Consider the following 21615-nt stretch of genomic DNA (forward strand, 5'->3'; position numbering starts at 1 on the left):
GAAGAAATAAATAGAATCAGACACGTGAACATAACAAGAGTCATCACTGCCGTATGAATTAAGACTACGTTGCAGCACGTTTAAGAAGAAACTGATGAATTCTCAGTTTAAGGTGACACGATTTCATGCCGGTGTTTTACTGAATCACCAAGAGTGGACATGCTACGAGTCAGCAAGCAAGTAGCCACTTTTCTCAGCAGAACAGAAGCAGCAGCCGGTCTTTTACAGCATCAAGTGTGCAGCTTAATGTGGCGGCGTTCCCTCTGAAGGCCGGAATCCAAACACCATATATGGACCCGGCAGGCATAGCTGCAAAACAGCAAACGTGTAAGGCCGTGACCTGGAGGCACCGCCTCATCGGTCCTCCTCAACCTCCGACCCGGCAGAGCCGCTGCCCGAACCTTCACTAAAGAGTTCTGTCTTCAACATGTCCAAAGCTTTAGAAGCAGAGGTGTGACAAGAAAGAAAAATGAAGCAAACAGAAGAGCTTATTACAAAACAGAAGGGGGGGTTGCTCCTTCACTGTGCCTTTAAAGCCCCCCCCCCCCCCCCAAACAAATCAGCCTAAGCAGAACATCCATCATGCTATAGTGTTTCTTTTTTTATGTCAGAGAGAAAACATCAACACATATTGCCACAAACTCACTAAATGAAGGAAAATGCAAGTTTCTGATATGTTTTGCAGCACTCCGGTGGCAGCGCCAGAGCACGAAGTCTGAGTCCGACCTCGTGGAACAAGCTGCAGTCTGGTTTGTTTGCATGAACCGTTGACCTGTACGTCTTAGCCTCCGCCTCAGAAACCATTTGAACGTTTGTATCCTTTTGCCTCCGCTTCATCTTTTTCTTCTTCTTCGTCTTTATTTTTTTCTTTTTTGCAACATCAAAATGAAAGCTGTACATCGCTGTTCGGCGTCTCTCTTCAGAGGTTGTGTGCTTCTTCACGGTCAGGAGACCAGGTAGATGATGCAAAACGGGGAAATCCGAGAGGAGAAGAGTTAAGCCGGTTAATTGGTTGTAAGAAGATGCCTGAAAGCAAACAAAAGACAAACAAGTTTAAAGGTGACATTAATAATTCAAAAGAGGTGAGGCTAGAAGTAACACACATCGGAGAGGAAAAAGGATCTGACTTTTAAATCTAGTTTCATCTTTGATCTCTTCTCTTTCTCTGAATTGTCGGAGCAGTTTAAATAAAAACACCACTTGTACAATGATGTATGTATGACTGCAAGATAAAACTGCTGGTGCTGATTTTATTATCCGTAGTACGGAAGAGGATTAGACCACTGAAAAGAAAAAAGAAGAAAACAGATATAAGTCTGACTTTATTCTCAGAATTTGGACTGTTTGACTTCTAGGGGGAAAAGGTAATAATTTTGAGAATAAACTCAGAATTATTTTTCTGTTCTTTTTTTTCTTTTCAGTGGCCCTAATCCTCTTCCTTAATACGTGATAATGAAGGGAAACTGATTTTTCACATAGATATGACATAACAGATCTCCCCTTTATCCTCACATCTCCATGTTTGTTTTTACTCTCATGATTTCACTTCCACCTTTCTACTTTAAATGATCTATTTAACAGGCACCTATCTTCACTGTACAGATTGTTACCGGCTCAGTAGCTCTGGCTATGTGTCTAACGCTCTGCTCTGTTGTCTGCTATTTCTGTTTGAGCTTTTCTCATGCCGCTGCAGCTGGAGGACATGCACATGCTGGGAAAAAAATGATAGATAAAGCTGGAAAAAGTGCTTTGTTGCCTGAAAACAGGATTCCTCCAGCAGCCATGGCGATTATCTCTGGAATTTCACACAGAAACTAAGTCAATAATAGATTCCAGGGATCTCTGTATACAGAGAAATATGTTTTTAAAAGAGAAGAAAAACATAAACTGACCCGTCTCTGTGTTGAGGTTAGTCCACTGACTATGTTCTTATTGTTTCCACTCACTATAAACACTTCCAGAATATATCAAATTGAATATTTAAGATATTATGAACAGTTCAAAATAGAAACATCAAATATCTAACGCAGATCTTTCAACTATCCCTCTGAACTGGATTGGGCTAACGGCTAATTTAAGCAGGTCTGAGACCAAAGTGGATTTCCATCTTCTTAAAACAACTCCAACCTCAAATATTTCATAGCGGTTAACGTAAGTGTCCAAAATTTCAAGAGAAAGGACGAAATCATCCAGTTAACAGTCCTTATTGGCCACAAAGTCTTTTTTTTATTTAAAAAATGAAAAACAAATTTAATTATTTCTTTCACTGTTAATCCTCAAAATAGGTCCAAAATAGGCATGTTGGTGAAACCTTGAACATAGGAATGTTAAAGTGTTATTGTACATGCACGGCACGCTGGAGAAACAAAATGCAGTGGTCAAGAATGCAACTGGGGTTGCGTACAAAATGATTTTGACGGCTGCAAATGGCCTTCGGGCTGCACTTTGGGCACGCCTGAGTTGAGTTACTGTGTTATGAATCTTCATACCACTGTTAATATCACATCACATGGTTGTTCTAGCAGCAGTAATGACATTAGCTCCATGTGAGCTACGTCTGGAGCTAGCTGCTGCTTTTGCTATCAAATAACCACAGAATTAAATAAAAACTGTCATGCGAAATTAAAGGAGGTGTAAAGATTGTAAAATAGACTAAGAATTAACCGCTTTAACATTTTAAAGATTAGAGTCATTTTAAATGACAATAATCAATTTTAGCCACTTTGAATATTAAACCTTTTGCCAACATTTGGTAACAGTTTACAATAAGGGTCCTTTCATCAATGTTACCTAGTGCATTATTAAGAATGAATTGACTATTAAAGTACTAACAACTGCTTAATATTGATGTTAATTAGAGCTGAAACAACTAATCGATTTAATCGATTATAATCGATTATTAAAATAGTTAACAACTTTTTTAGTCATCGATTAGTTGTTTAATAATCATATTTTACCGCATAGTCTATTTTTACCACAATCTGACATCGGTTACAATCTGTTAAATTTGCCGCCAGTGTGTGGCAGTAATGAGCCACTGATCTACCAGTGGAGCCGTAGAAGAAGAAATGAGCCAATGAGTGCCCTCGGTTTTCATGACGTATCACGTTACTGACGCTCATCTTGCTGTGAGAGATGGCAGAACAAGAAGAAATACGGAAGAAAAATAGAAGCGACAAAACTGAAGAGAAACCCCGGACTTCACTCTAGATGCCTTGAAAAGACGGGTGACCTGCAAAATATGCAAAAACCATCTAGCATGGCACGGAAGCACGACGTCCCTAAGTGAACATTTGAGACGAAAACATGGGGGGGGGGCTGATGCAGCAGAGGAAGAGCACCGCGGTCAAGTGAGCCGTCATTTGGAAGAGCCAGCCCGGTAAGTAACAGAAAATAAACAAGCTGGACTTAGTGTTTTAGCTGAGTTCGTTATACTGGATGTTAAACATGTTTTTTTTGCCGCGTCAGTCTACGGTGTTCTACTTCTGATTGACTAGATACAATCGTGAATCTCCTCCGTGTTGTGAATCATGCGCTTGCCAAATTTAGCACGTCTGTTTATAAGAATGTTCTCGTTAAGAGAAAAACGGCACAAACCCATAACTATGTTCCTCATTCAAAAAAGGACAACTCCACGGAGAAAAATATACAGACGAGCTGTGTCCAGGTGAATATAACGCGGCATAGTTGTACGCTTTCAATTTATAAATACAGGAGAAATTCAGAAAAAGTCATTTTTTACTATTAAAAGGCTGTTTTACTGTCTAACGCCTCACAACACATTTTTATCATGTTTCTTAAACAGTATTACACAAAATAAACATTTTTCACATTTCTCTAGCTAATTTAAACACTCCCGACTCAAAGTAAAAACCTCATGAGCTTCTTACTTAGAGCTTTTTAATAGTAAAAAAAAAATTATTTTTTTTCTGAATATCTCCTGTTGCGGGCTATTTTGTAGAACGTAACCCTCGAAATGAATGATCACTGTATATTGTTAATTAATTCAAATAATATAATATTGATTTAGTGTTGTAGTGTGTGTGCTGCTTTATTTTATATGTGTACTTATTTCAGTCTATTTGTGTTTCTTATGCAGAAAAAAACAAGCAACGATGGACAACTACATGGGGAACAAGACACTCACCCCCCAGCAATTCATACCACTTACAAACTCTATTCTAAACATGCTGGTAAAAGACATGAGGCCACTACCCATGGTGGAAGGAGCAGGCTTCCAGCTAATGCTAAAAAATTATTCTGGACTGATATTTTGCACTGTTTAGCTCATTTTATACTGCTGACTGTTCATGTGCAATAAAATAGATTGCAGTCAACTGCACACTTTTCTTATATTTTTTTTCTTAACTGAAATGCATCCATCACTTGTATAGGTTAAATAGCTAAACAATAATGAACCGATTAATCGATTAATCGAAAAAAATAATCGACAGATTAATCGATTATGAAAATAATCGTTAGTTGCAGCCCTAATGTTAATATTAAGTAATGCATTACTTCCCGAGCGCGGCTGTGTCTGCAGCTCACCGCTCCCCCAGGGGATGGATCAAATGCGGAGAACAAATTTCGCACACACATCAGTGTGTGTGACAACTAATGGGACTAAACTTTACTATGCAGACACCCTACCCCCTTGCCCTATCCTTAAAGACACTTAATATTTAATACTAGGGACGTTAATAAAAGGGATCCATTGTTTATTAAAGCTTTTGAACTTGGGGTTTCATAAGCTGTAAGCCATAATCATTACAAGTATAACCAATAAAGTTAAAGTCAGAGTCCCATAGTCATCATCACACCATGGTGAACTTCATCTCTGCATTTGACCCATCCCCATCGAGGGGAGTGGTGTGCTGCAGCTGTGGCCACGCTCAGGAACCATTTGGTGGTTTAACCCCCCCAATCCAACCCCTTAAAGCTGAGTGTCAAGCAGGGAGGCCTTGGGTCCCATTTTTAAAGACTTTGGTATGACTCGACCGGGAATCAAACCCCGATCTCCCAGTCCCAGGGCGACCACTCTGCCACTAGGCCACTGAGCTGGTTAGGACTTGAAATATCTGGCTTTACATGTAATAACTCGATCTCATATATTAGTTTCACAATTTAAGTTGAATTCCTGAAATAAATTAACTTTTGCACCATATTCTAATAATTCATCTAAACACCCTGAAGATACATCATGCCAGCAAATCGGCGTGCTGCCGCCACGCTTGGCAGCAATATTGATGCAATGCTTGACTTGTGAATGCTTTTAACGCCTTGGCACAATAGAGGGTGCTGTCCTGACTTACTGCCAAGCTCCGGCTAACAACTATATTGAAAATGAAAGAAAACATGGGCCGTAACTTTCGCTTTTGTAAACAGAACCAGCTGAGATGATAACCTGGAGCAGTGCAGAGCTCCGTTAGAGCCGGAGGTCAGATCACCAGAGGCTGCATGGAGACTGTGTAGGACACACCTTTAGGAGCAGCCTGTCAGAAAAACTTAATAAGCGCGGCTTCGATTGCAATAAAAAGCAAGTTCTGTCCAAGATAAACTGAAGTCTGCAGCAGCGCAGAGACCGCCCCCACACCTCCTTTAAAAGCTTTCTAAGAGGAAAAGATCTGACAGAAGTTGAGTTGTTCCCCTGTGAAAAACTTAGAGAACTTTTTTTTCTCCCATCTCGGAGCTACAACCTCCTTCTGTGAGCTCTACTTCCTGTTCCTTCCCTTCTTTAACACTCAGCCCTCTTTCCCGTTCCTCCACATTTTGTCTTTTCACTACGTTCAGTAAGTGTCAGTTGCCATGACGGGCAAGCACACAAAATCCAACTTCTGTGTTAAATTAGTGGCAGGATTATTCTCTTCGTTGAACACTGTGTTGCTCTGGCTTAAGAGATAGTTCACACCTTCAGGCCAGTCTCTTCCCTTCTCAGAAATAAGTCGCTGAAAAAGACGGGGAATAATAATAAGCCTTAAAAAAATGATTTCACCCTGTGAGGAGCAGCACCATCATGGCAGCACAGCGGTGGAGCTGCTCTAAGCCGTCTCCTGGCATTATGAAAAGGCGGACAGCTGAGAAGTCACTCCACTTCGCTCGTTTTTATCCTCAGGAGTCGAGGTCTGCCAGCCATTTAAAAAGTTATGTGCGGGGGTATTCATGTGGGAATTGTGTGATGTGATCGTGACTCCACGGCGAGCAGAAAGATCAAGTTTGCCAGCTAACTACCCGCGCTCCACATACGTCTGGCCTATTCATCATCAGAGCAGGAGTGCAGGGTTAGAACGAGGCCATTAAGCCGTGGATGGAAGCAGAAGAGGCTGTTGAGTCTAAAAACAATAAATCTTCAGTGCCAGATCACCACTGTCAAGAAGGATGTGTGTGTGTGTGTGTGTGCGCGCGTGTGCGTGTGTGTGTGTGCGTGTGTGTGTGTGTGTGTGTGACCGGACTGAGAAAGATGAGGCTTAATGCTGGCAAGCTCTACTCCTCACTTCCCCTGCTTCCACTTCTCTCAGTCACCTCCTCTTGTAGCTGCTGATGAATGGTTTCTGACACAGTGTGAGGCGAAGGCTACCTCCCTCTCACCCAGTGTGAAGACCACAACCTCATCAAAGGAAGGCGACTGAGAGTGGATTAACCTCACCAAGGTTTTGCCACCTGCTGGTGTTCAGCTTGTCTAATTGGCAACCCTGCTTTTTCCTTAAAGAGACGGCCCCCACAGGAGCCATGAAAGTATCCTATTCTCTTTCAATGACCTTTTCTGTCCTGCGGCCTCTCCTCACAGCCTCGTGGATCACCAACTAAAGTACAAAATACTTGATCAATTCTTCCCCACAGCTCTACCCTCCCTCTGCTTGATCACATTTTGCTGAGCAGGGCCCTCTAGCATCCCAGTGCCTCTCAACCCTAAGACATAACATTTAAGCCACATGGACTGGCTGATTTGGTCTTTCGATTCACACGCCCTCAGCTTATTTAGTCAAAAGCACTCTTAGGGAGTAAAATTAGAAGGTGGTCTTACCGAATGGAGAGGGTACATGTCAACAGTTTTGGACTCAAGCAGGAAGATGTTTCCAGGTGCTGACGAATGCAGTGGGAATGAGCGAGTATGGAACAGTAGTGATGCTGTTCCACGCATCAAGAGTGGGGTCATAGCAGTCCAGAGTTTTACACCGCTGCGTGCCAAAGTATCCGCCCACCACATACAGTTTGTTTCCTGATGCCACGGCTTGGCAGCTCATGCGCTTGGCCGTCACATCGCCAACTTTAGTCCACTGATAGTTCTCGCTGCTGAACTTGTAGGCTGAGCAGGCAGAGAATTCTGTGTCGCCACCCATCACAAAGATCTGGTTTCCCAGAACGGCGGCGGCGGTGTAACGCCATGGCTGTGGGCAGGATGCCGGCACAGTCCATCGGTTCTCCTGGGGATCGTAGCACTGAACCTTAGGCAGCTTGTCGTGGGTGACGCTGGTGCCTCCAAAGGCAAACAACTTGAGCTTTACGCTGACCACTGCTGCATTACTCACACCCTCTCGGAGAGGTGCCACCATGGTCCACTTGTTTGCTGTGGGGTCAAACTGCTCCACCTGTTTAAGCGAAACAGACGGAGAGGCTGGGAGACAACCAGTTGCTGCAGTGTGTCCTCCTACAACGTAGAGACAGTGTTTCAGCTCAGCAGAGCCATGGCCAAACCTGGCAATGAGCATTGGTGCCGCCTTTGACCATTCTTCATGTACAGTGTCGTAGACCCATACATCTTTGGACACACCGTTCTCTGATCCCCTCCCACCGGTGATGTACACCTTACAGCCAATGGCACAGGCACTGAACTCCTTCCTAGGACTGGGAATGTCAGCTTTTGGGATTATCTCTTTGGCCTTCTGGTCCACCAGGTATAACTTATCACACATGAAAGTCTGCCCTCCAAGAAGAAAGAGGGCATGGCTGGTTTTTCTTGGTCGTGCACAAGGGCTGTTGACGACGCCATCATTCTGGAGGATCTTCAGCTTACAGCGTATGGCTTCATCCACCAGTTCTTTGCTCTTTGCCTGGGCGTTGATCAGCTCTTCTGTCGAAACATTCTCCATGAGAAAGATGGCAGGCAGTAGGGCAAGGCGAACTGTTCTCAGGAGCTCTGGAAGATGGCAGTGCCTCCTTTCTAGGTCATAGTTGATCCAGTTAAGTGCAGCTTCATAAACCAGTCTCTCATCTTCCGTTTCTAGCTCTTCGTGTGACAAAAGCTGGACTACCATATCTTTGGGCAGCTGGAGGAAGTCCTCTGTCTTGCAAATGGCAGGGAAGTTGCTTAGACACATGCCCCAGGAGAGCTCCGACAGCTTTGTACACTGGTGGGCGTCAGACAGTAACAGCATACCAAGACAGTTGGACGGGTGGAGATTCCTCTCTAGGAATTCAGCACAGGCATCACGGATGTCCTGAAACTCCAGCATGTCACCCGCCTCCAGTAAGGACTCTGCATTCTCTTCATTGATGACCACCCGTGATGAGTACGCATAGTCGAGGAGGAGTTCCAAAACCTCCGGATGGATCGAGTCTCGGAAGTCGACCTCACTGGCCTGACTCTCTCTCAGCCCACCGCTGAACATGGCCTCAAAGTAGCGGCTGCAAGCAGCCAGCACGGCTCGATGGCAGGGAAAAGATCGGCTGCCAGCATGAAGGAGGACGTCTGTGAAAAGCCTTTGTTGCCGTAGAGCGTTGAGGTGCATGAGGACACTGTCAGCGTAGGACGACTTGTGAAAAAGGTAGATGTTCATGGAGCCAGTGCTGGCTCTGGATTTCCGATTCTCATGGACGCACACGGACATTTTCATTGAATCCTGAAATGATAAAGGAAATTGTTTTAAGTCCATGAGAGCGAAAACAACAAAATATTATTTCATTACAGAGTCATAAATTACATTTTCCAGCGTTTTTTTTCTGTGGCACTGTCATATCAGGACTAAATGAAGGCGTTAAAATAAGCCAGGATTGTTTATCTTCATGGATAGTCAAAAAGCAGATTAGTCAGCTTGTAAAATATGACTAATTTTCCTAACAAATGTTATTGTCAGCAGTGGGTGCTCAAGATAAAAAAACACTGTTAAGCTGATGCAGAAATCCTAACTTGTTCTGTTCTAATATCCACAAAATGTAAATAGCATGCATTTACTAAAGGAACTACAATGCTGACCAAAGGAAATGTACAAAGTGAATAAAAATATTAAGGGTGTATGCTCCAGAGACTTTCATTAGTTCTGAGCAGAAAATGCATTAGGACACACAAACGCACAATTTATTTCAGTCTCTCAAGAGAAAAAATTAAATTAAAATATTTAGTGTCCCTGCTCCGTCCTGACTCAGAGCTCTCAATCACTCAAACCACTTTTTCTAGAAGTGTCAAATACACCTGGTCTTGTGCTTTATTTACAAAAGCGCTATAAAACACACCATGAAATCTGTTTTTTTAAGACGTGCCTGAAGTGGTTTTGGCACATTTCCAGCTTCCTTATTGGCAGCAAACAGCTGCAAAGAGCGGCAAACCTGTAAGCTAATGGGAATTCCAAAGATTCCAAAGATTGATGGCAAAAGGTCTTTTAAACATCCAGCAAACTGATTTCAAACATGGAATTAAACCTGCAAGCTTGGATACCTGCTGATCATATTCTTTTATTTTCTTGTGCAAACTTCCTCTCTGACCTTTACAGATGTTCAAAAGTCCAAATCCATTTTTAATACCCATCCCCCCCTCTCTACCGTCCACTCCATTGTTCCCTCCTCTCCATGATTGATGTCAAGTTGTTGTTATTGTTGTTGTTAGCCTCAAGGACAACATGCTGATTATCACTTGTAAGTCGCTTTGGACAAAAGCGTCTGCTAAATACAGAAACATAAACATAATACATTTGCAGTTGTCTCTAGCATAAATGAATGCCTTGTGAGATGAAGCTCTGGTGCTCCTGTTTCAGGAAGTAGAAGTTAGCCAGAGGAGAGGGCAGTAGAATACAGCAATGCAACTCTACCCCTGACTTTGTCTGCTTTGCAGCGATGATGTTTTATCTCCACAAATAACTCAAGCCTGAAGGAGTTACGCCATGTTGTGGAGTTGCTTATGCTAATGGTTAGCTTCTACTAGCTAAGACGTTCTCTGCTGATTCCTGGAAGCTAAACCAACAACAGCCTTTCCCGTTGCGAGTCAAGATTTTTAATTTTCAGTGTGACGTAGATCTGTCAAGCTTTTCTAATCTTCTTCTACCTTCTATTGGCAGCTAATGCAGGACATAGTTGTAGAAGACTATTATTTATGCGTAAAGTTGAGTATTTACTTTGCCTGCATGTCTGGATTTTCATTTTAATCAACATTTTGGATTATTTAGATTATCATTTGGTCCAGAGCTGAACTGTCCTAAAGGTCAAATGTTTGACTACCCTGTAGGAGGAATGGGTTTGATGTTGAGGAAAGATTTTCAGTTTGAGCCAATGTGAGTTCAAAAGGCCCCTCGTGTCATAAACGATTCCTCTACAACTGAACTACGGAGAGGAGGACGGATTCCATTTTCCATAAGTTGCATCACCTGCTTGAAAATCCTCAAGAAACGAGAGATTGTTTTATTTATTTATTTATTTTTTGATGATGATTCATGTCACTTATACCTTTAGCTTTGGGTTTTGGTGAATTCTGAATGAATGACTTTGAACTTGTGCTTTGAAGTTCACGAATCACCAAAGAGGTTATCGTGCATTTTCAGATGTGAAGCTTCCATATTCTGGTCCTTTTTAACCACACACTTTATAGGGAATGATAACATCTGCATAATAACACAGCGCTGTGGCTTTGAACCCACATTTGCATTTTGGTGTTGGCACTTCCCACATGGCTCTGATGTGCGGTGCTTCAAGCGCAGCCTTGCATTGTCAGTAAAGTTGCTGCAGGCAGATTGCGTTATCCTTTCATTCTCGCTCACTCGCAAAACCAACTTTTTGGTTAAAGGCTGAACCCAAACAGCCCGTGAGACAGTCACATTAAAGTTAATGGCAGCAAATGTCTCCTTCATGGGTGCAATTTATACTTTTTTTCCCAAAGTTTGCCAAGTTTCCTCGTTTACTTAAAAGTAAAATAATTTCTAAAAGAAGTTTATGAAACAAAAAGCCCTTTGCAAACTCCGTTAAACAGGATTTATCACATTCCATGACTACGTCATTCTGGCTTCAGCTGTAATGAGAAGATCCGTTTCCTGGTTTCTCACCTTCACTCGTCACGCAGCCGAAGCTCTTATTGTGAAATAAACTATCAGGATCACATTGAATATCATGCTTGATTATTTTCCAACAGGAGGTGAACAGATTTGAGCATTAGGCTGTTTTGAACAGAAACTGTCTCATTGTGGTCATTTTTGGTCTCTATTAATAACTGTCCATCTTTTATGAATCAGGTTGACTTTTTTTTCTACTCTGTTACTTGACTTTATTTTTCCATTTCTTGGTGATTGCTTTGTGTCTTTTAACTGAAATGTTTAACATCTTGTGCCACATTTGATCGTATTTTATATTTGCCTGTCTTCATTTGAGCCGTTTTCCAAATATTTGTGATTTAATGGTGCCGGTTATTTTATTTTCATCTGCTCTGCATCTCATTTTAAGACTTTGTCATTTTTTATGTAAGTTAGCGAGTGTCCAGACCTCAGTATGTTTCTGTGTAGAAATGAGTAAAATACAGAGTCAAAAGAATTATGCTATTACTTAACACAAGCAGAAATAAGAAACAGATGTCATCATGGTGACTTTTTCACAATAAAATCATTTCCTGTCTGAATCAACTTGGTCATGAAATGCCAAGTCAACAACCCAAACAACAGCAACAAAGGCGTCCCATCTCAAAGGTTTATCAGAGAGTTTTGTGTAATCAAAGATTTGCATTTTTGTAAATGGATCAGCTCACGGATGGACCAGGATAACACTTTCATCTATTTGCAAGACAAACAAAAAAAAAAAACAAAAAAAAAACGGGATCGCAAAAGATAAAAACTCAAAGGAGTGAACGGAACATTTAAACAGGGACTAGTTTGCTTTTAGTTTAAATGCTAATAACTTAAGATAAAGAGCAGACGAACATGTGGGAGAGTAAATCCACATGGCTTTCCTCAATGTTTGCGTATTTTTAATATTTATTGGTAATATTGCTGATGATCATTTGTTTTATTTTTATTTTTCAAAATAAAAGATCTTTAAAATGCTCCACAATTTGTAAGTTCTTTTGCCACATGCCTGAATACACCAATCCGGTTAATCAGGGTGTGTTTTTCTACTATTTTCCATATTAACAGAGAAAATATCTCCAGGCTGACAGAATTCACTTTAGGAATCAGGAAAAGTAGCACCAGTGCAAGCATGTGTGTCTGGCTGTGAGATGAGATGAGCATCCCTTCAAGGACTCACAGAGACGACAGTACATGCCACACGCAGGAGGAGGAAGAAAAAGCCTCCCCCTGTGTGGACTCCGTCTGAGGCCTGGCTGCTTCAAATCATTGCCAGGTGCTCACAGCCAAGCATGGGCACAGGAAAAGGGATGGGAGGGAGGCAACTTCAAAAGTAAACACCAGGCTTATGTGGACTTAGTCCCCCTCATCTGCCGACCATGATGCAAAACAAAGCAGCCATCGATCTCCAGTCTTCATTCATCCTGAACGCAATCAAACCCGCAACCTTCAAAGCAGCTGCGCGCACAGCCGGCCGGGTTTAAACTGACGCAAACGCACCTGATGGCGCTCTTAAAACAAACGTGCAAAAAGAGGAATACAACACATACGAACAAGATTAGGACGAAAATTGATTTCAATTGGGTTCCGTTAAGCCTACTGATTGGAACGGTCTGGAGTCAGTAACGGAGCGCGCAACCATAATTACATCATAATAATAATATTAAAAACTCTAACGTGTGTCTTACCTCTTTGGGTGAAAGCAGGAGTTCAATTGTGCCCGCAGTCTCCCTCGGACATGCCACTTGTGAAAGAGCCACGATGCAAGCCGCCTTGCGCCCGGAGGGGGAGCGAAACTCCTTCCTTCCTCTCCACTTCCCGAAATTAAGGCGCACAAATCAGCAACGATGGAGAAGCCGTTTTCCGCAAATATGCCCGAAAATGTTTCAGAGAGAAGGACTCGGGGTGAATAATAAGGACAGCTTTGGTTTGAGCGCTCCTCCTGCTCTGAGCTCCTCTCCGGAGTGTCGCTCCTCCGCCTGCGCTCCCACTTAAATCAATGGGTGTGTTTACAACAGCGAGGAAGGGGGAGGAGAGCGGGGGAAGGACAGCGCAGGAAACGGAGGGGAGAGAGAGACAAAGAGGGGTATGTATGCATATAGATGAGAAGTAGAGGTGGTTCCACAAATAAGTATCAGTGGAAATGTGCGCAGAATTTCAAAATAAAAGCCCGACTTCTTCCAGCTTCAGATGGATGTTTTGGTCCACTGATTTGTAGGATTTCAGAATGAAAATCCCCCATCATCAGGTCAGAAGACTAGCCTTTGTTATCAACTCCATCTCTTTGGGAGTTTTAAATCAGTTCAGTAACAGAGGAACTCCTAGGGGGGTCAATGGACCCCCACCCCACCGCTCAATGTTGAATTTACGAGTCAATGCATGAATTAAAGCGGATAAATTGCTGCATTTATTCGTTTCTTTACATAGTCATACTTTATATTGTTTTTTTTTCTTTTGTTTCACAGACTTTGAATGAAAGAAAGCAAATTAGGCGTGTGGTGAATGACTTGTGGTTTTGGAGTGCCACCACGATCACCTTGTGAAAAAAAACTCTCTGGATGTGCCTCTATACTGGAAGCAGTTTTCATCTTACGTTTTTATTGTTAATACAGTTTTAGTTTTACTGGTGTTACTTGATCAATTAGAATATAGTGTAAAAGTTCACTTATTTCAGTAATTTATCTTAGACTGAGAGACCATCTAAAGGCTCACAAACAATTGCAGGTGTTTTTGATTCATCAGCTGATTAGAGTGAGACACTTTGAGTATAGAATATTGAACCTTTTCACCTTTTTCCCCTTCATCACTACCCTCTCCTTGTTCAGCTCTTTCTACCAATCACGCCTATCGGGACACTGGTTACATCTTTCTTATTCCTTTTCCCTTTCCTTACATTTGTAATCAGTTTTTTCTCAATGTTTTAATTTTTTAATGATTTTAAACATATTTTATATATATTTTTATTTGTGTTCTTGTGAAGTGCTTCGTGATTTTTATCTTGAGAGGTGATATATCAAATATCTTTCTTTCTTTCTTTCTTTCTTTCTTTCTTTCTTTCTTTCTTTCACAATATTCTAATTGTCTGAGATTTAGAAAGGGGGGTTTTCACAAGTGGTAAACCATAATCATCACAATTATGACACGAGGTTTGTAATATCTGCACTGCATGTGATGAGTCTATCTGCTATGGCAGCTTGACATTTTAGGTTAAAGTGCTGAAATAAATGAACTTTTGCACCATGTTCTAATTTTTAGTTTCACCTGTAGGCCTACTGCAGATTTTGTGTGGAAGCCAGAAATTATTTTGTTGTGGGTAACTGCAGCAACACATAAAGTGCTCTATTCTATTCTATTCTATTCTATTCTATTCTATTCTATTTGTCAACTGAGGCTCCAGAAATATAGTTTTCAATTTATGCCAATAAAAATATTAATTACAGTCTTTAGGAAAACGCCCAGCAGGTCAGAACTGTACAAGAATTATAAATTGTTGCTGGCCTTCAAACTTTAGCTGTAAAACTTTCTTTACAGAAATATTCCTCAAATAGGTTTTAACAGTAATATTTCAAATCCAAGAAAGCATAACTTAGTGTATAGGACCTGTTACACAACATCAGCCTGTTTTATTCCTGCTCCACCTGGAGAAAATGGAAGCTATTGTTTGACTTCGTGGACTTATTTCAGGACTTTCATGTATGGCGGTAAGATGTTCAGCTCAGAGTTTGGTCCTGTAGGATTATAAAGGCATTGCGGTTTTTGGTTGGGTTAGCCGAGAACAGAGAGTCTAATTTTATCCCTGAACATCTTGGGTGAGTCATGTCTGTGGTCCTCCTTGGCTGTGACTAAACTCCTCAGTGGACCGTGGAGGCTTTAGAGTTATTTACTTTGTTTTCATCCACCATGAGCTGGTGAAGTGGTGATTACACAGCTGTTACTCACTCACATCCAGCTTCTCCTCCCACCAGTTGATGATGAAAACACTTACCGGTGCTTCAGTTTAAAAGTTAAGGTATCACACCCCTCAAGCCGGGCGTACACTGTGCGACTTTTTCACTCGCAGCGTTCAGCTTCAGCTCAAACTGTACGACTTCCTCGCAGAGCAGATCTCACGAGTCATGTGCTCACACTGCACGACCCAGTTCTCGCATGCGACCTGACTGCTCACACTGTACGTCTGGTAGCAACACGTCGGCCCTAAAAATGTGCTAAAAATAGCAGTTTTTACTCAACACGTCAGACTTTTTTGTCTTGCCTGTTGTTCTTCGGGAGTGATGCAGGAGGACACACAGGGATTTATGGGGGTTGGATGAGGAAAACGAAATAAAGAAAGTGAATCTGTGTTTTGTGATCAGTTTAATTTGACATGAACACGACAAACACGCTTTCTTGACAATCTTTGTGAGTAAAAAAACGTGTAGAAACAAAAACGAACAGCGTGTGTTATTAGGGAAATAGCGAGCGACCGGCCGGCGTTGATGCAGGATTGCGCGCGCATGCGCCGTGAGCGGTTCTGATACTTTTTGGATCGTAGCTGCTCGCAGCTGCTCGCAGCGCCGCTTCAACAGTGCGATACCCTCACGAGGGACGAGCGAAATATTAAACACACCAGAAGTCCCTGCGACCTCACGACTGCTGATCGGCGGCTGGTCACGTGGTGTTAATCGCCTCTCGTAACCCCCTGTACACTACACGACCGCTCGGCGCAAAACTCGCCCCGATGTCGTGGCTTCTCGCACGACTGGAAAATCGGCTCAAAAAAGTGAAAAAGTCGCACAGTGTACGCCCGGCTTCAGGTGAAGAACATTGGGGTGTATAAGACAAGAGCGACACCTAGTGGAGGGTACTTGTTTAAAACATTAACTGAAATGAACCCTCTGATGCATGAATTATGAGACCTTCAACCAAGATTTTTTAAACAATTTTTTTTTCATTCATCTTTAGGTGTGAATGAAACAAATTTCAACAAATTATTTTTGTAACATTTTGTTAATTTACAAATAATTTATTACATGTCCACCTCAGTGGACAACGTGCATTCTGAACATGAAATATGGTGGCTTGACTTACTGAAGTCCAAACGGAGGGGCTCAAATGCAATAAAGTCTTCAACAGCTGTGCTGAATAGCAAAAATAAATAAATAACAATTTTGAGTACCTGTCCACTGCAGTGACCATTATGCATCAAAGGGTTAAAGTGCATTTATAAAATAAGCAGGTAAATAACAGAAAGAAAATGATTAGTCTAGAGTGGCGGTAAGTGGAAAAACGCAGAATGATCAGTTTTTAGATGTTTAAGTGGTGTTTTGTATCAGAGAGTGAGGAGTAAAGAAAAGCTCAGGCTGCAGCTGCACCCTGAAAGTCAGTTACTGTGTTTCTGCCAGTTCAGAGTAATGGGAGACTTGATTGTTTCTGACTTTGATATGACTGCAGTCTTCTTTTGTAATAAGCGAGGATATTGATGGGTTAGGGAGACATGGACTGGTGAGCTGCTGTGGGCTTGAGGAGGGCATGGAAGGAGCACATGGATGTTTCTAGAGAGGAATTTTGAGGAAAAACACTGAGACATCCAAGATGTAAAACAGATCTGCAGTAAGATACCTCCTCAGTTTAACTGGTACTGGCATTATCCTGGTACACAATGGCATCAATGCAATATTCAGTATGTGTTCAATACTTGTGCAATACTGGGTTTATGTCCGTGTCCCTTATGCTGCATAGTTCTGGAACCCAAGTTTCTATTTTAACATTTTTTTTAATTGTTTTTAGTGGTTGAAGGTTACAATAATAGCTTACTGCCTTTGTGCATTCACCGGTACTTTAGTTATTATTTTTTCTTCTACTTTTTTGTAAGTGTATGTGCTGCTGTAATGAGTGATTTTCACCACTGTGGGATCAATAAAGTTTATTCTATTTTTTATTCTAACAAAGATACAAGTATTCAGAGACAGATGAGAATGAGAAACGTGCTGAATCCTTAATCATGAACTCTTTTCTAGAAGTGGTAAAAATCCAGAATTATATTTACATTTGTGCACTGGTCCAAAAAGTAGTTTTATACAGGCAACAGTCTGGGCACTAAACATATAATGATATCAAAAACCTTACTAAACGAACTAATCAATGTGGTGTCTTCAAGTGTGGCTCATAATATCAATAGGTAAATTCACAGCTAAAACTCAGAAATGTACATTTAGTTACTATGAGGAGTATCCAACACCAGAATTTGGTATCAGTCACAGAGAGATGATTGGTGGAGTTTAACAAGCTGCAGGTTCATCTGAACCAAAGAACAGGATCCCCATCTTCTGGCAGCAGCACAGAACTGCCAGCATCTCCACCTGGGGAAGTGAGAGAATGAAAGAAGGGATGATGAAAGAGGAATGAAAGGGGAGAAACAGAACAGGCCTGCCAAACAGGCTTAGAAGAAATCATGGTTAAAGGAAATCTAATTTCAGGAAACACATCACACAACAAAACAATTAAAATAAAATAAAATAAAACAGTTGATCAAAATGTAAGAGAAACAAGGCTAAATGAGACACAAAAAGAGACTAAATCAGTCACACAAAGCTGATGAAAACACCCGAAGAATCAGTCAGAATGATTAAACAGCCAAATGAGGTAAGGATGATGAAAAGAACATTTAGAAGATACTTGGTTGGAAAAGCACAGCCTCCTGAAAACGAACCTCAGTGGTGTCTGTTGGGTATTTAGAAGGGGAGAGCTGAGGTCACATTTTCAATCTCCGATCTGAAACTGGAACACTTTAGAAAGTGTTCAAGAATTAAATGATTAAGAATGAAGCAACTGGTGAAGACTTTTGGGTAACCTTGAGACTATTGTGAGTTTAGGCCATTTAAAATTAACAAATTGCTCTTTGCTGCTGCTAGTGTGTGTGTTTCTGAAAGAGAGAGAGAGAGAGAGAGAGAGAGAGAGAGAGAGAGAGAGAGAGAGAGAGAGAGAGAGAGAGAGAGAGAGAGAGAGAGAGAGAGAGAGAGAGAGAGAGAGAGAGAGAGAGAGAGAGAGAGAGAGAGAGAGAGAGAGAGAGAGAGAGAGAGAGAGAGAGAGAGAGAGCACAAAATGTGCACAAGTTAATGCCAAACCAACAGGTAGGGTGAACGGTTGACTCACCTCGTGATTATTGAATCTAAAAGTACAAATGCTGAAAGACAAGGAGGTCAAACCAGTTGGACGTGTTGATGCTTCCTCTCAAGTTTAAATAGACAATGTGTAGTGCTTACCTGTAATCTCTGGAAATATTCATCAAAACATAGTTGAAAATGAATAAAATGATGTCCAGTTGTTGAAAAATATTGGTGGCTCCGCAACATAACCGTAAAAATCTGGTCTAAAGTACATAGGGAGTGGTGTAGCGTCTTTGGGGGACACCATGGGTGTTTCTCGATGTCAAGGCGCCTGACCTTGCGAGGCCAGGGATTGGGTAACTTTTGACCAAGGCCATGCTTCAGAGTCCATCTTCCGGCTCTTGGAGGGTGCAGACGCTTTTTTCCTCCTCTCCTCCATATCTTATCCTCAAGGCCCTTTGTCTGTCTCTGTGTGCTGGGTGCACGGCTGCTTCTGCATTTTTTCTGAAAACTGGAAACTGAAATTCACCAAAATGGATCTCGTCAGTTGGTCTCTCAACGCGACTGATAACGATGAGAATGGGAGAAGGGGCTCCCGGATGCCCCTCCGCGGCAGATCCAGTTGGATACATCATGGACTCCTGGAAACAGTGTAACTTGATTTGTTTATCTCAGCTGTCTGTGGAGGACTCTGAAGACGTGTGGATATTCGTGGTGTTGGTGTCAGGTTTCCTGCTTATTGGCCTTGGAGGCTACCTGCCTTACCGGAAAATTAACGAGCTGTCGAGGAATATTGGCCTGATCCCGGAGCTCAGAGATGGTTTGCACCGCGCTGTGAATTCACAGACTCAAATAATTGTTGAGATGAATCGTAAGCGTGGAACTTTGGCCAAGATTAATTATTGGCACAAAAGATGGATGCCATCAAGGAGGTGGACGAATCAGCACGGATAGGGATAGATTAACGTCCATTATTGGGATTTTGAGAGGTTGAGGACCAACAAACTGTAAGACAGAGAGGAAATTATCTCTGTCTGGCCCCAAAACAATTTCTAATCGGAATCTGGCACCCTTGAGCCTGCAAGGCTCCAACGAAAACTCCCCCCTCAGAAGATATGTGGAATGTGTCGTCGCTATGGCAACTCAACTCTGTCTCCTTTCCCAGCCTGGACAGGACTGCGGGAAGGCCGCTGAAACGTTCCAGGGTCACTGCAACCCTCCAACCCTCAATGCTCCTTCCCCTATCCACACTGAGGTGACATGCACTGCTTATCGTGACTGCAGGAACTAGTCCCCTCAGAAGATATGTGGAATGTGTCGTCGCTATGGCAACTCAACTCTGTCTCCTTTCCCAGCCTGGACAGGACTGCGGGAAGGCCGCTGAAACGTTCCAGGGTCACTGCAACCCTCCAACCCTCAATGCTCCTTCCCCTATCCACACTGAGGTGACATGCACTGCTTATCGTGACTGCAGGAACTAGTCCCAACCCACCACCCCACCTAGTGGACACTTATGTTGTGTGATGTCTGAAGTGTTGGGTAATTTTAATTTTCAGTCCAGGATTACCTCAAAGAAAGTTCAACACACACAAGGGGGTTAGAGTAATCAGTTTCAAACCAACACCAATAACCAATAATCAAACTCCAATCAGTAACCAGACTTCGCAAAGTCGGAGAGATGAAAAGATACACACCAGTGGGTTGTCAGTTCGGTCTCTCGTCGGGCTGACACCTTCAGAAAGGTTTTATTAAAGCACACAGCACACACACTGTAGCAAAGATTGTTATATTGGACTAATTTTCAGATTAGTGCAGGGTTCTTTACATTGATGTTTGCCTGCAGTTTTATTATTCTGCCACTAGGTAGCAATCACAGCGCATTAATGTATGGTTCTGAGTGTTTGCAACTCAGAGAGGTATTGGCAGGCCAAGGATATCATCCTTTCCAGCCTTTAATGTGCGTCCATTGAAAGTGAGTAATCCTATCTTAGCTGTACCTTGCTCTGAAACAATAATGAACAAGAGTCTGCTTCTAGACCTGCAGAAAGAGAAAGAATAGAAAAAATGGGACACACAACAATACATCAGGAGCAAGCTATCACTGTGTCAGCCTGATGATGAAATATAAAATCAACATTGTTTAACTGAACAATCACACGATAATAAATCATAGTGCATTTAGTGGCAACGACAGCCTTAAGACATGTGTTGAACGTGCCCATGCCCATACTTTTGAGAGCACCAAGTGAGCACCTGTGTGTGTACACGCGCTTGTTTATGTTAGGTGTCTCTATAAAAGCGTCCAATAGAGAGTGTGAGGGACCACAGATCTGCCCCCCAAAGATGTGTAGGAGACGGAGGGAGCTCCAAGTCTCAGAGATCCAGGCGCTGCCCCAGAACACAGGAACCGCAAGGAGACTGCAACCAGAAAGGCCCCCGCCCCCCTCGAGAGGCACAGAGGATCACCCCGGGGGGCCACAACAAGCAGCCGGCAGAGTCCCGGGAGATATCAGCGGCAAGCTTACAGGCCCGCCCGCAGCCTCCCACCCCCTAGCTGGCAGAGCCCGGGACCCAGCGACCCGGGACCTAGGGGCGACCACCCCCACCGGGGACCCAGCAGAGTCCAAGGGCCCAGACCCCACCAGGCAGCCACCGGGATTGATCAGGCAGATGCCAAAAATCTTAAATCTCCTGATCCGGGAGCCACAAACACTCAGGCAGACCAAGGCACCACAATCCACACCAGGTGTGGCAGGGGGAGGGGGAGACGAAGATCTATATCATCAAAAGAAGTCCCAGGAGAAGAGAGGAGTCAAAGGCCCCACCTGACATGTACAGTCATACACAAACAAACACAGTCACACACTCCCTCCCTCACGCTCACACATGCAAATACAACCAAAGACTTACAAAAGTGCATGCCGGACACCCACTCATGCTCCCCATACACACCCTATTCACTCTGGTCCCGGTACTGCTGCACATGGGATACAACCATTACCGGTTGCCAGAGTTTGACCCTTTCTTCTGGGGTGCTGATGAGCAGGCTCCCCCGCCCAATGCTAAGCACAGCAACCCACCACCCCAGACCCCAACCAGACGGCCAGATCTCCCTCCTAGCCTCCAGCCCCAGGAAACCAAGCAACAACAGAGGTGTGCTAAGAGCCCTAGTCTCCCTCCGCCTGCTCCAATATAATGTTGTTGTGTGTTGATGAGGTGTATTCCATGGCTGTGGTGAGTGGGCAGTGTGGGCATTGTCTGGCCTATGCCAGCTGATG

At 42.8% G+C, this 21615-nt stretch overlaps 1 protein-coding gene across 1 annotated transcript; it reads right to left on the reverse strand.

Annotated features, from left to right (window-relative positions):
* Positions 1-833: 833 nt before the first annotated feature.
* LOC107374800 (ectoderm-neural cortex protein 1) lies at positions 834-13163 on the reverse strand. Its single transcript, XM_015943066.3, has 3 exons — positions 12941-13163; positions 7022-8837; positions 834-1026 (listed from the first exon to the last, which is right to left on the reverse strand). The coding sequence occupies exon 2, from the start codon at positions 8829-8831 to the stop codon at positions 7056-7058; it is 1776 nt and encodes a 591-aa protein (XP_015798552.1). The 5' UTR covers positions 8832-8837; positions 12941-13163; the 3' UTR covers positions 834-1026; positions 7022-7055.
* Positions 13164-21615: the final 8452 nt, after the last annotated feature.

Source organism: Nothobranchius furzeri, chromosome 6 (assembly GCF_043380555.1).
Source record: "Nothobranchius furzeri strain GRZ-AD chromosome 6, NfurGRZ-RIMD1, whole genome shotgun sequence".
Lineage (NCBI taxonomy): Eukaryota > Metazoa > Chordata > Actinopteri > Cyprinodontiformes > Nothobranchiidae > Nothobranchius > Nothobranchius furzeri.

Coding starts and splice junctions, on each gene's coding strand:
- LOC107374800 (XM_015943066.3), bottom strand. CDS start 8,831: ATGAAAATGTCCGTGTGCGTCCATGAGAATCGGAAATCCAGAGCCAGC.